The 12,415-nt window shown below is 43.6% G+C and overlaps 1 protein-coding gene across 2 annotated transcripts in view; it reads right to left on the bottom strand.

Moving 5' to 3' along the window:
• SLC20A2 (solute carrier family 20 member 2) overlaps positions 1-12,415 on the bottom strand; it is a 100,870-nt gene that overhangs the window by 40,585 nt on the left and 47,870 nt on the right. For both annotated transcript variants that reach the window (XM_077773065.1, XM_077773066.1), the window contains one exon: positions 4,195-4,747. In XM_077773065.1, coding sequence (XP_077629191.1) covers positions 4,195-4,483 — 289 coding nt within the window. In that variant the 5' untranslated portion in view covers positions 4,484-4,747. The remainder of the gene's footprint in view (positions 1-4,194; positions 4,748-12,415) is intronic.

Here is a 12,415-nt window from a genome sequence, read left to right as displayed (position 1 = left end):
TATGGTCACATAATGAGGAGGGCTAGATACCAGCTGTGTCCTATCAGTCCGTAAGAGAGACTGTCATATACAAACAACGAATCATTACATTGTACACCTGAAATTACTATAGTGTTACATGTCAATTACACCTCAATTAAAAAAAAAGAGAGTGTGTACATTGCTTTTTGTAGTTGTGCCTCTCATATGAGAAGTCACTACAAGATTAAACCCACAGGTGGGCGTCTGTTCTTGGCCCCTGCCCAGAATGCCAGGCATTTTCTGTGTAAGCTCCCTCAAGTCTTCTAATTCTTTTAAGTTAAGAGGATCCTTAGTTTTGGCTTTGTGTCCTTTTACCTCAATTTCACCTCCTTTTCCAGGCTTAATATTTTTCTAGGCTACAGTTCACCCTAGATATTTTCATAAGCAGATCAAATTCTGCAGTGCATATTAAAAGCATCAGCTGGGCGAGATCTCTTTCAGAAACAGTTGTGGAAAAGCTCATATAGAACTGTAAGGGAACAAAGGGCTTGGCTGATAAGCAGGGCACGTTATTAATCCCAAATGTTAATTCTGGAAATCTGGTTGCTTGGCAGCAGCACTTTTAAGCAAATCCCTGGCATTTTCTTCAAAAACATCTGAGTTACAGAACATCACTAACGGCTGTGCAGGCAGGCCCCAGTTTGTGAGGCAATGCTGACATGGGCTGCATGAGTGCTGGGCACGCCCACCTGGGAGCCAAATTAGGCTGTGACCCTGTCTGCGTCTCTCCCTGGAGTGTGCAGGGAGGAGGAGGGGCCAGCCTCTACGGCAGCACCCAGGCCTCCCCGTGGACAATTCCTCAAGCCTCTACCTCTAAGCGCTGAGCTCCTGAATGACTGACTAGTTTGTTTTAAAAATAGAGCCAGAATTTGGAGCATGTTACATAGCACAGAATAGTAACTTGAAAAACATACTTATGATTTCTGTTCTTACAAACTAAAATAATCTCGCAATGTTAATAGTATACACTCACCCAAATGAATTTCAGACCATTAGGTTTTCTTTACTGAAAGCTGCTATCTCTCTCTGGCTGACTTTATAACATATGTCTTGGAGCAGCACGGTTTGCAAGGAAAGGTCGGGAGGACAGGGCTGCCTTCCATGGAGGGGAGGAGGGAAGTGGGATGGCGTCCAGGAAGGGGGCCAGTGGGCAGCAGGGAAAGGGCTGCGGAAAGGAGGGAAGGTGGAGGCAGGTATCTGCAGGGTGCCTGGCAAAGTGAGAGTGTGGCAAGGCCTCCTAACCCTCGGAAATTTTTGAAGGCCGATGGGATTAACCTTCTTAATGTTAAGAAAAACAGTGAGAAAAAAGATATTTTAACTTAAGATAACGAGGAAGGGATTATGTATGGAATAAGGATGTAGGACAAAACCCAAGGAGAGTGGGGGAAACGTGAGCACCTCTGAGGCAACAGACTCTGGAGAAGACAGAAGAGGGGCAGCTCAAAGATGCAGGGTCAGGAGGAAGCAGGCTGGCCAGTGTGAATGAGCACCAAAAGGCTCTGGGCTCCTGAGAAGGCTCAGTGGTTAGGGAGCATTAGGGAGTGTTAGGGAGGGTGGGAGCATTAAGGGGACAGGGCACTTCTTAGGACGATCCCAGGAGATGGCTTGTTCATGCTTTTGTGGGTATTTCCATGAGAAGATGGGGAGTTGTAAATTCTCAGATCTTTGGAACCACTGGTGGTTTTCATAGTAAGTGGACTATTGCTTTAGGGCTGAGCTCAGTGTCCCAAAAGGGACTTGCTCAGGAGCTTGGCTGGCACAAATAATTTCTTCCACCCAACAAACCCTATCAGAAAGCACAGAGACCCAACGGCTTGGGGGGATGTTTCTTAAGAACAAGATAATAATAAAAGAACAGAATAAAAGGACAGGAGGTGAGAAAGAGAGAGAAAATGGATACTGAATTTAGAAGAGTAAGATGGGGACAATTCAGGCATCGGAACAGCATCAGCTTTGGTTCTGGCCAATAATAATTACACCATCATCTTAAATTAACAAAGCTCTCATTTGCAAGAAACCCAATTTTAAAAATCTAGGTAACTCACATAAATTCCTAACAAAACAGGCTTTGAGATTCATCTAACCACACACCAAAAAAAAAAAAAAAAAGAAAAAGAAAAGAAAGAAAGAAAGAAACCAAAGCAAACAAAATCAAGTTATTCAAGCAAAACCCCAAATTGCTTTGGTTAACCTAAATTCTAGTTGAGGTAAGTATTCTTCATTCTTTCAGTAAAGAGCCAAAGGCCAGGGGTGGGAGAACTGAGATGCTGGACAGGTTACATTGCTCTCCTGGAAAGTAAGCAGTGACAAGAAGCTCCAGGCTCACAAGGCTTTTTGCCTAAACCCAGAGCCTCACTGTGGCCTCACTGACAAGCCTCTTTAATACATGACCATGCCTCAGAAGTTCTAGCCAATGAAAGAGAAACTGCCGTTAAGATTTAATTTGATCAGTGCTTTTCTTTATTACTCTCTTACTTTCAACATTTCTTGGGGTGCCTGGGTGGCTCAGTTGGTTAAGCGTCGGACTCTTGATTTCAGCTGAGGTCATGATCTCACGGTTGTGAGACTGATCCCTATATGGGGCTCCCCATATGGGCCTCCTCGCTGAGCAAGGGGCCTGCTAAACATTCTCTTTCCTTCGCCCTCTGCCCCTCCCCTACTCATGTGGTGGGGGTGCGGAGGGGGGCACCTGTGCTCTCTAAAAAAAAAAAATTCTCACCCGTAGCCTCCTGACTAGAAAAATCTTAACGTCAGCTCAATATGATTAGGTCTTAGATACCTATCGTGACAACCAAGGTGATTTTTATAAATGACTGTTATTTTTCTAAGGGGAATCTCACATCTGACTATGATGAGAAATAGATGTTCAGAGAAAGTTAAGTAAAATTCAATCATTACAACAACTGCTGGAATTAAAGCAACTGTGAACTTTACATCTTTAAATGTTGAGAAAAAGAAACTCCTTAGCATGTATCATCAGCGTACCGTGCTTAATAGTATTTAATACCTTAGTACATCAGTATCGGATATGGATCAAATGCCTCAACAACTTCTCACACTAACTTGCTGTAACAAAACGATGGTGGGCCACCTTCTATTTGGCAAACAGAAATGCCAGTGACTGGACAGAACTAGTGCAGCTGTGTTCTTGGCACACCAGCATCTCCCCCGCTACTGTAGGACTCTTCTACAAAAGGGTATATCCTGTTGAAAGCAGAAGGTGGTAGGATTCCTCTCTAACCCTCCTCCCCCTAACCAAATTACCCGTATGGATCAGCTGTCTGCTGGGACGTCACCTCTACCTAGAGGCAAGCAGAGAAAGAGGCCTATCAGCTGCACTTAAGATATTCCTGCCTGATTCTTGTTCTCAGTTGTAGTGAGGGCAGGAAGGGAAGTGCCCCACGGTGCTTCAAGTTGATGGTCACCTTGGCCAATGGAGCTATCACACTGTCTCACTGGTCAACCTGCTCATTAACATGCTTCACTGCCCTCGACACTTCTCTTTCAACTAGACAACCAGAAACCACCAGTATAAGGTCATACTGAAAACAGGGGACACACAAATGGTCTTTTGGCCAGAAAACAAAACAAACATCCCAAAAGGAATTCCCAGAGGTAGAGACTGGATTTTCTTGAAATACAAGCACTTAAGATTCATTTGGTACCTGCTCAAACACATAAAGTGAGAACACGAAAGTTAATAAAAATTGTTTTTTAGCATCCAAGTATTCAAAACAGTGCATCCTAACTGATGAAAAATCTAAGGAAAAATTGAAATAAGCTGTCAAGGCTATCTCCCAAGTAAACCTTACAAACACATTCACTTAGACAAGTTATTTCTTTAAAAACCTTTAAACCACTTGAAAATGGCAGCTATTATACAAATATCTTTGTCTGGACTTCATAAATAAAGTACATTTGGCCACATCTATTTTAATAGCAAAGTTTGCTAAAAATCTGAGAAAACGGATGCCTGACATTTGAACACTAAAAAAGTAATAATAATAATGAAATTAAAATGCAGAAAACAAAAATAAGAGGCAGTAAATATGAAACATCAAACCAGTTTCTGAAGTTAAAGCAAAGATCATATTTATGGACAGGACAGAAGTACTGTAGGGAAGTAGGCCAGCAGAAACGTTTCTCATTGACATAAAGAATAATGCTACTTACCAACCATTGCACTAACTTCCCCAGCCATTAGTGTTTCTACTGTCTCGTTGTATAGATTCACATCAATGATACCTTTTCGAATGGTCTCTCCTACTTTGGCTCCCAATAACACTGAGCCGGTGGTTTCAAATATTGAAGCCAAAATGCATGCCTGCCTCAAGGTCACCACGCCAGAGCCCACAGCAGTACCAAATGAATTGGCAACATCATTTGCACCAACGGAAAATGCCAAGATAAAAGCTATGATAAAACCCAAAATGACCATCCACAAATACTCATCCATGGCCATTTTGGAAAGTGGGCGTCAGGTACTTTTCTTTTGCAGAAATATTTTAAATAAACAAAGCTTGAGGTTATAAACGTCGTAAGGCCGAGAGTTCTTGTAAACAGTGAGTTTGCTCCGGAAAGTGCTGGACAATGTTAGAGCCTGAACAAACTGCTAACTGCTGGTTTTCAAACTACTGTCAGTACAGTTCATTTGGTTGTGTTCAGTCAGCGGTAAAACACATTCCATATTTTTCCTCCCAATCTGGGAAAGCTGTGATGTCTCCTCCTGTAACAGAAAACAAAACAAAAGAAATTAATTACCCTAAGCAACCTGTAACAGTTTGTTCTTTCAGAAATAAATGTTTTAAGCCTACTAATGGGGTCTAACTTTGACATGTGTCAGATCTAACCATAAAGCAACTCAAGGAAGACTGTAATTAGGTTAACTGCATACCCACCCCGAAAAAAAAAAAAAAAAAAAAAAAAGCTGGTCTCTATCAGTGGTTGAAGAAGCATGCTTTATAATTACAGGTTGCCAATAAGACTTAATAGGATAGGAGTTTATGCAATCTGAAAAATATATTTGGTCATTATTTTCAGAAAGAAAATTTGCTTCAAATGGGCAAAAGATAAAGAAATGAGGAATGCAGTTGTAGAGTTTTTGAAATATGTGGAATGTGCCGAATTTCTTGGAACAGTGATTACCAAATGTGATTCTGTGACACCATAGGGTATGGCTAATTATCTACCAGCTCATTTACATGTAAGGAATGAGCACTTTACAAGTACACCATGCACGTGTCTGAAGCTTACAGTTTCTAGTTTAAAGTGACTCAGCCAGAGGGTAACCAGGGTGGAAACCGAAGGCCCTTGCAGGAAGAACAGAGAAAGGTGCAGAATGAAACAATCTTATCGAAACACGATTCAGATGTCACGATTCCATGACTACCCATATCTCACTGAGAGGAAAAGCCAGAGGTCTCGTCACGCCTTGGAAGACCCTGCAAGGTCTCCTCAGGGCCCCCCACCCCAGCCCACTGACCTCAGCTCCTACTGCGCCTTCCCTCACGGGCTCCTTGCTGTTCCTTGAAAACAGCAAGCACTCTCATCCCTGGGCCTTTGCACCTGCTGATCCCTCTGTCAGAAAGAAATCTCCTGACAGCTGTGTAGCTACTCCTCACGCTATTTAGGTCTTTGCTCAAATGACCTTCTGAAAGACCAGGCCTTCCCCCCATGCCATTATCCGTCCCTCTCACCTTGCTTTTTGTCTTTTCTACCTATCACTGCATTCATTCATTCATTCATTCATTCTTGTCTGTTTCCTTTCACTAGGGCCCAGGACACAGAATAGTGCCTGGCACATGGGAAGCCCTAATAAACTTGTTGATTACATGAAAAAAGAAGCTATTAAGCATGGAGAAAAGTCTTGCAATATTCCTCCAAAATAAACAGGCAATGTCACAAAATTAATATTATCTATGAAGTAAAAATGCCACTAAAAGCTTTGGAACTATGGTGTTCTATTATTATATAGCCAAAGAACCAAATCTGGGGTATCATTTTCTTTGAATGGTATTATGCATATAGAATGATGCCTAGTACAGTGTGGTTCTTCATAGATGCTTATTGAATTGAACTGAATGAATTAGGCTCAGACATCATGTCATAGACAATATAATGATCAATCAACATTACAGTTATTTAGAAAGAGAAAACAGGATGATAAATTTTATATACCTTGTGCTTATGGCAATGTCAAAATATGTATAAACAGACCAGCAGGTATCAGAACAGAGGCTAAGTTTGAGTTGTATTATAGATGATTTTTTTCTTTCCATCAAAAACTGTAAATTGGGTTATATGCTTTTCAAATTAAAATAGTGTATAATAAATCAATAAGCATCTACTGAGAGCCATCTATGTGTGCAATATTACAGGCACGTAATGAAATAAAATATATACTAATAGATTTTACCATTTGCTAAGTTTTGAAGCCTATGCAATTCTGGAGATTTAGATCCCACATGAGACAAATGAAAAGACCATTCTCAAGGCAAAAGACAAAAAGAGCATTTTGTTAATATCATGGGCACATCAAATCTAGAAATGAAAATACAAAATAGAAATATTTTGGACCAATATGATCTAATCTTAAATAGAATTCTTGATGAGATCTTCTTTGCCAGGTTAGCTGGCCAAGAGGGCAAGCAAGAAACAACGTCAACAAATCCTGACGACGTCCCTTGTGCCAGTCACTAGGAATACGATGATGAGTAGTGACGGATGTGGGGCTTACAGTGCAGTGAGGGCAACACATGCGCACCAATAAACACACGAGTGTATGACTGTGAGGTGTCATGAGTGCAGCACAGGCGGGAGGCACGCATCACGCAGTGTCGTGACAGCACAGTTCCGGGTCTGACAGGGCGGGGAAGGCTCACGGCGATCTAAGGATGGTGGAGTTACCTCTGGGGTGGGGGAGGCATTGCAGGCACTGCCCAGGCAGGAAGGAGCAGCGTGAGGGGGGACAGGCAGGCCAGCGTGAGGAAGCCGCAAGCACAGTCTACTCAAGACTGTGGCCATCATGCAGACAATCGGGTGCCACCGAAGGGTCTTAACCAGAGGGAGGCCGACAGGATCAGACGTTCATTTTGGAAAGGTCATTGTGGCTGCCATGCAGACAATGGACTAGACAGAAGGGTGAATGTGGAGAGGTAATTACCAGGCTCCTCCTACATGGTTCAGGCATAAGGGGAGGCCCCCGGCCCAGTGTGCTGGTGGCACGGAAGGGAAGAGAAAGGACGTAAGAAGTTTCAGTGGCTCAAGTCCGTTCGACTTTGTGGTGGCTTATGTGTAGAGGCTGAGAGACAGCTGGTTACTGACTCAGGGAACTGGGCTGAAAAACAGCCGAGTAGAGTTCTTACGTTTTCTCTTTTACACTGTTTCTAGTTTTGTTCAATACGTCAGGGTGAGGTTTGACCACTGGTTCACTCTGGGACATGCCACCCGCACAGGTAAGTCACAGGGGCACCAGAGCAGGTATGTCCTCAGTCCAGTTTGCCTCGGGGAGGCTTTTAATTGGCTACACGATACCTCAGCAACATTTCAGACCAGGGATTCCCTCTCCTACTTAGATAATCTTAGACAACTTATTTCTACAAAGCAGGTCTATGTTCTTTGATTCGGCTTTTCTCCTTCACATTACACCCAATAAGCATCTGGTTAAGGAGAAAGGCGTTTTTGAGACCAAGTGACTTCCATTTTGTAGGGCAAGTACCAACACCCTGATTTTGTCCCTCTTCCATTAATTTGCATCAAACAGGAACAAAATAAAACAAAGCAGTTCAACAAGAGTGTAACCTGCTGCAGAGAAGAAGGTGGAAAGGCCGCTGAGACAGGGCCACTGGAAGGGGTGGCCAGGGGACACCGCGCACAAGGCCAGGATGCTAATCTGTCAAGAATGTAGAAGCCCAAAATCAGAGTGGCTGAGGTCTGGCTGAGTAGGACACCTGAGAGTACAGGGTCTCTGAAAGCAGGATTTTGGAGGTGAGCAATCAAATCAGTGGGGACAGGTCAGCTTATTCAACAAGGGATGTTGGGCCAACATGCTAACTGCTAACTAACTGGAAGGAAGAAAAAAAGATCCCTACCTCACACCAAAATAAAGGGAAGATTTAAATGTGAAAACTGATAACCCTAACCATGAAGAGAATATGAAAAAGCATATGTAAATATTTACTTCAGACTGGGATAAGGAAGGGACACCTGGGTGGCTAGGTCAGTTAAGCATCTCTCTTGATTTCTGCTCAGGTCATGATCCCAGTGTTGTGAGAAAGAGCCCCTGCGTCAGGCTCTGTGCTGTGTATGGTGCCTGCTTGAGAGGCAGCCTAGAGTTGATGCTGAAGAATCAACTCATTTGGAGTTCATAGAAATCACGTAGCTGGGAGACAGGCTTGATGTGCAGAAGCATCGCCTGTAAATGCCTCTCCTCCTCCTCAGCAATGATTCTCAACAAGGGCGCAATGTTATTTACAACTTCCAGTGAAAGCCTTGATTCTTTTCTCTCTCCTACAAGAGCTTTTTGGAAAAGAGTCAGAACATGAAGGAGGGTCAGAACAAGTACCCTAACTCTCTCCTCCCAGTATGAAAGCCCCTATATGGCTGCGACTCACAGGACTGAAGGGTACAAGATATTCTTCAATTTTCAAATGTCACCAACCTCTTGTGGTGGAGGATCAGAAACCTTAGAATCTTTTGAAACACTGAGAGAAGTACTGAGTGGTCTCGTAAGTTCTGTCTCCCGAGACTGTAACGTTAGTAAGATCTCTTTCCTCGGTGCCCTCAATGGCTTCTGAGCATGCTTCTCAACTCTGAGTTCTGCCCACCATCACTTTTGTCCCTTGATCTCTGGACCAGCCCTGCTTCCTTCACCGGGCCCTGTGAGCATGGTGGCTGGACTCCCGAGTAAAGTACTTACAGATTCTCCCTCTAGAATTTCCTCCATAAGCATCTGCTTCAGCTGTACCTCATACCCTCTTATCTACACTAGAAATATGAATGTTGAAGAAAAAGTGAAAACAAACATTCTCGGAATCTTTCTAGATGAATCTGTACACTGTTTAAAAACAGGGATGTTGCTGAGTTATAGTACTTAACAGACATTTAATGCAAAAAAAAAAAAAAAAAAGCTTGGGCAGGAGGCTCCCTGCTGCTGAAGGGAACATCCAAGATGACCCCTGGTCTTCCCAAGCAAACAGGGTGAGGGGGTGCCTGCTCCAGTCCTCTGTCCATGCTCCTCCTCTCTCAGCACCAGAGTCCAACTGGCTCCTTGGCCGGCATGACCCATCCCAGACAAGCAGGTCTGTAGTGGACCGTGGCTGAGTTATGACTCCTTCCCAGGGACCTTGCGGTTTTAAAGACCTGGCCCTTGGCCAACCTCTCTTCCCTTGTTAGCTTCTGGCTTGTGGTGAGCTTTTCTCTGAGATTTCCTGGATTGCACCCAGGCCAAGCTCTCGCTCCAACACGTGAAGGGTAGGAGCCAGGTCCCCTATGCAGAGGACCTCGGGGCTCTGAAGTAATTTTCCAACACCTCCTCTGAAGCCCAAAGTGCTTCACACTCACCCTCTGAAAATGTAAAACCTACTTTCCTGGAAGCTAGGATTGAATCTTGAATTCTGACACTTAGGTAGAAATTTGAAGACAGATAATCTCTTCAATGGTATGATATAAAATCTAATGACTCTCTGCTACCTGTGGGTGAGCCTGACTAGTTAGCCGTAAACATGACTACCTTTCCTTTATAATATTTAAGTAAAATGAGAGATGCATTTTTGAAATCTTATTTGCAGAATAATATGGCAGAATCATTTTTTTCTTTCAACATTCAGGATGTAGACCTTGTCATAGGGAGTTTCTATTAACACTATTATTCTTTTTTTTTAATTTTTAAATTTTATTTTTGAGAGACAGAGTGTGAGTAGGGAAGGGGCAGAGAGAGAGAGGGAGACAGAATCTGAAGCAGGCTCCAGACTCTGAGCTGTCAGCACAAAGCCTGAAGTGGGGCTTGAACCCAAGAACCATGAGATCATGACCTGAGCCGAAGGTGGATGCTTAACTGACTGAGCCACTCAGGTGCCTCAACACCAACATTCTTGAATACCTCGTGAAAACATCTACTTTATACTCTTACATTTTTTTTAAATTTTTCTTAATGTTTTTATTTATTTCTAGGAGAGAGAGAGAGACAGCGTGAGCAGGAGAGGGTCAGAGAGAGAGGGAGTCACAGACTGTGAAACAGGCTCCAGGCTCTGAGCTGGCAGTCAGCACAGAGCCCGACGCGGGGCCCGAACCCACGAACCGCGAGATCATGACCTAAGCGAAAGTCGGACGCTTAACCGACTAAGCCACCCAGGCGCCCCATATACTCTTACATTTTAAAAATTAATTTCAGTGGCGCCTGGGTTGCCCAGTTGGTTAAGCATCCTACTACTGATTTCAGCTCAGGTCATGATCTCACGGTTTATGCGTTTGAGCCCCACATTGGGTTCTGGACTGAGTGTGGAGCCTGCTTGGGATTCTCTTTCTCTCTCTCTCTCTCTCTCTCTCTCTCTGTCTCTCTCTCTCTCCCTCTACCCCTCTCCTCTGCTCATGCTCTCTCAAAATAAACTTACAAAAATTAATTTAAAAACTAATAGTGTATTTATGATGAAAAATACTGAGGGGAGGCAAAACAAGCAAGCCAAGTGTCAGACCCAGCCTGGACCTATATCCATGACACAGATCATAAGCAGGTTTATTCGCTGGGGACAAGGGGCAGGAGTGTAAAGTCAGATGATAAAGATGTAAGACATTCACAGTGAACCAGCTGCAGATTTAAAACCCGGTATCAGCTGAAAATGAAGTGGTGAAGCGGTGTGCTAAGACATGGCTCATTCCGGGGCGCCTGGGTGGCTTAGTCGGTTAAGCGTCCAACTTTCGCTTAGGTCATGATCTCACGGTTCGTGGGTTCGAGCCCCGCGTCGGGCTCTGTGCTGACTGCCAGCTCAGAGCCTGGAGCCTGTTTCAGTCTGTGACTCCCTCTCTCTCTGACCCTCCCCTGCTCACGCTGTCTCTCTCTCTCTCTCCTAGAAATAAATAAAAAACATTAAAAAAAACATGGCTCATCCCCAGCGCTCCGTGCTCTGCAGCTTCTCCTCTTTTCTCTGCTGCTAAACAAGGAACATGCGTTTCTCCCACGTGAAGAACAGGAAAGAGCATAGGACCCGCAGTCGGAGGTTCTGGTCCATTCCAATCCAGCTAGCTACTGGATACACAACCACGGGCAAATCATTAAAGTGGCTCATCTGGAAAATGGGAATAATAGTACATAATGTGGCGGCCACATAAACACCCTAGTTCGGTGCCAGGGATTGATACATGGGCACTATTATCAATATTAGCAGATAAAGCCCTGGGGTAATGGTCAGGAAACTCAAGGCCTAATCCTGGCTCTGTTACTAACTACCAGTGTGACCTTGGGTAAGTCACATACACTTGCTGAATCCTGTTTTATCATCTGTAAAATGAGGATAGGAATAACATGTGTACTTTAGAGAATTATTGTTAAGATCAAATCTAATGTATGTCCAAGCACTTTGTAAGTTATAGTTAGCCTCAAACAACCTGAAGTTATCAGTACCACTGTAGATACAGGAAGAGTAACTTCAGGTTCCAAAATCCTTCTAGAAGGATCTTTCTCACTCTTATGCCCCCCACCTCTAGTAGTCAATGTGGATATACCCAGCCCACCTTCCTCTAGTCCTGCTCTTCTTCCTCAATGTACAAACTCTGGCCTTGTCTTTGATTAGAAATTGATATGTCCTCTAAGGTCCAGGAACAGTTTTGAGAGGTGGACAGAGTGAAGAGGTAGACAAAGAAACTTCTAAAAGGTGCCAAGAAAAGAACATCACACAAAATGACTATGCCGCTTCACACAACGGGTTGGCAGTTTCTTATAAAAGTGCACGCTCACCACACAAGTCAGCAGTCCCATTCGAAGGTATTTTCACCCAAGAGAAATGAAACTATATGTCTACGCAGGAAACCTTTCATTCTATATCTTGAGTATTAAAATTTATGAAACTATGCTTGCACCTGGTGAATTTTAGTGCATATAAATTATACCTCAATAAAACTAATTAACATTGTTAAACAACAGCCGCAGGAAGCAAAGAGCAAATACAGATCAAGTAGAGGAGGTGGCTGACTTAGAACTACAAATACAGANGGGAGAAGAAGGGGGGAAACGGTGGGGGAGAGGGAGAGAGGCAAACCATGAGAGACTCTTGAATGCTGAGAACTGAGGACTGATGGATGTGGGGGGGGAGGGAGGGATGGGCATGGAGGAGGGCACTTGTGAGGATGAGCACTGGGTATTATATGGAAACCAACTTGACAATAAACTATTTTTAAATAA

This window comes from Crocuta crocuta, unplaced genomic scaffold, assembly GCF_008692635.1.
Source record: "Crocuta crocuta isolate KB4526 unplaced genomic scaffold, BGI_CrCroc_1.0 scaffold177, whole genome shotgun sequence".
Classification (NCBI taxonomy): Eukaryota; Metazoa; Chordata; class Mammalia; order Carnivora; family Hyaenidae; genus Crocuta; species Crocuta crocuta.
The sequence above is the reverse complement of the archived record's forward strand: the minus strand, read 5'-3'. Positions and strand labels throughout refer to the sequence as shown.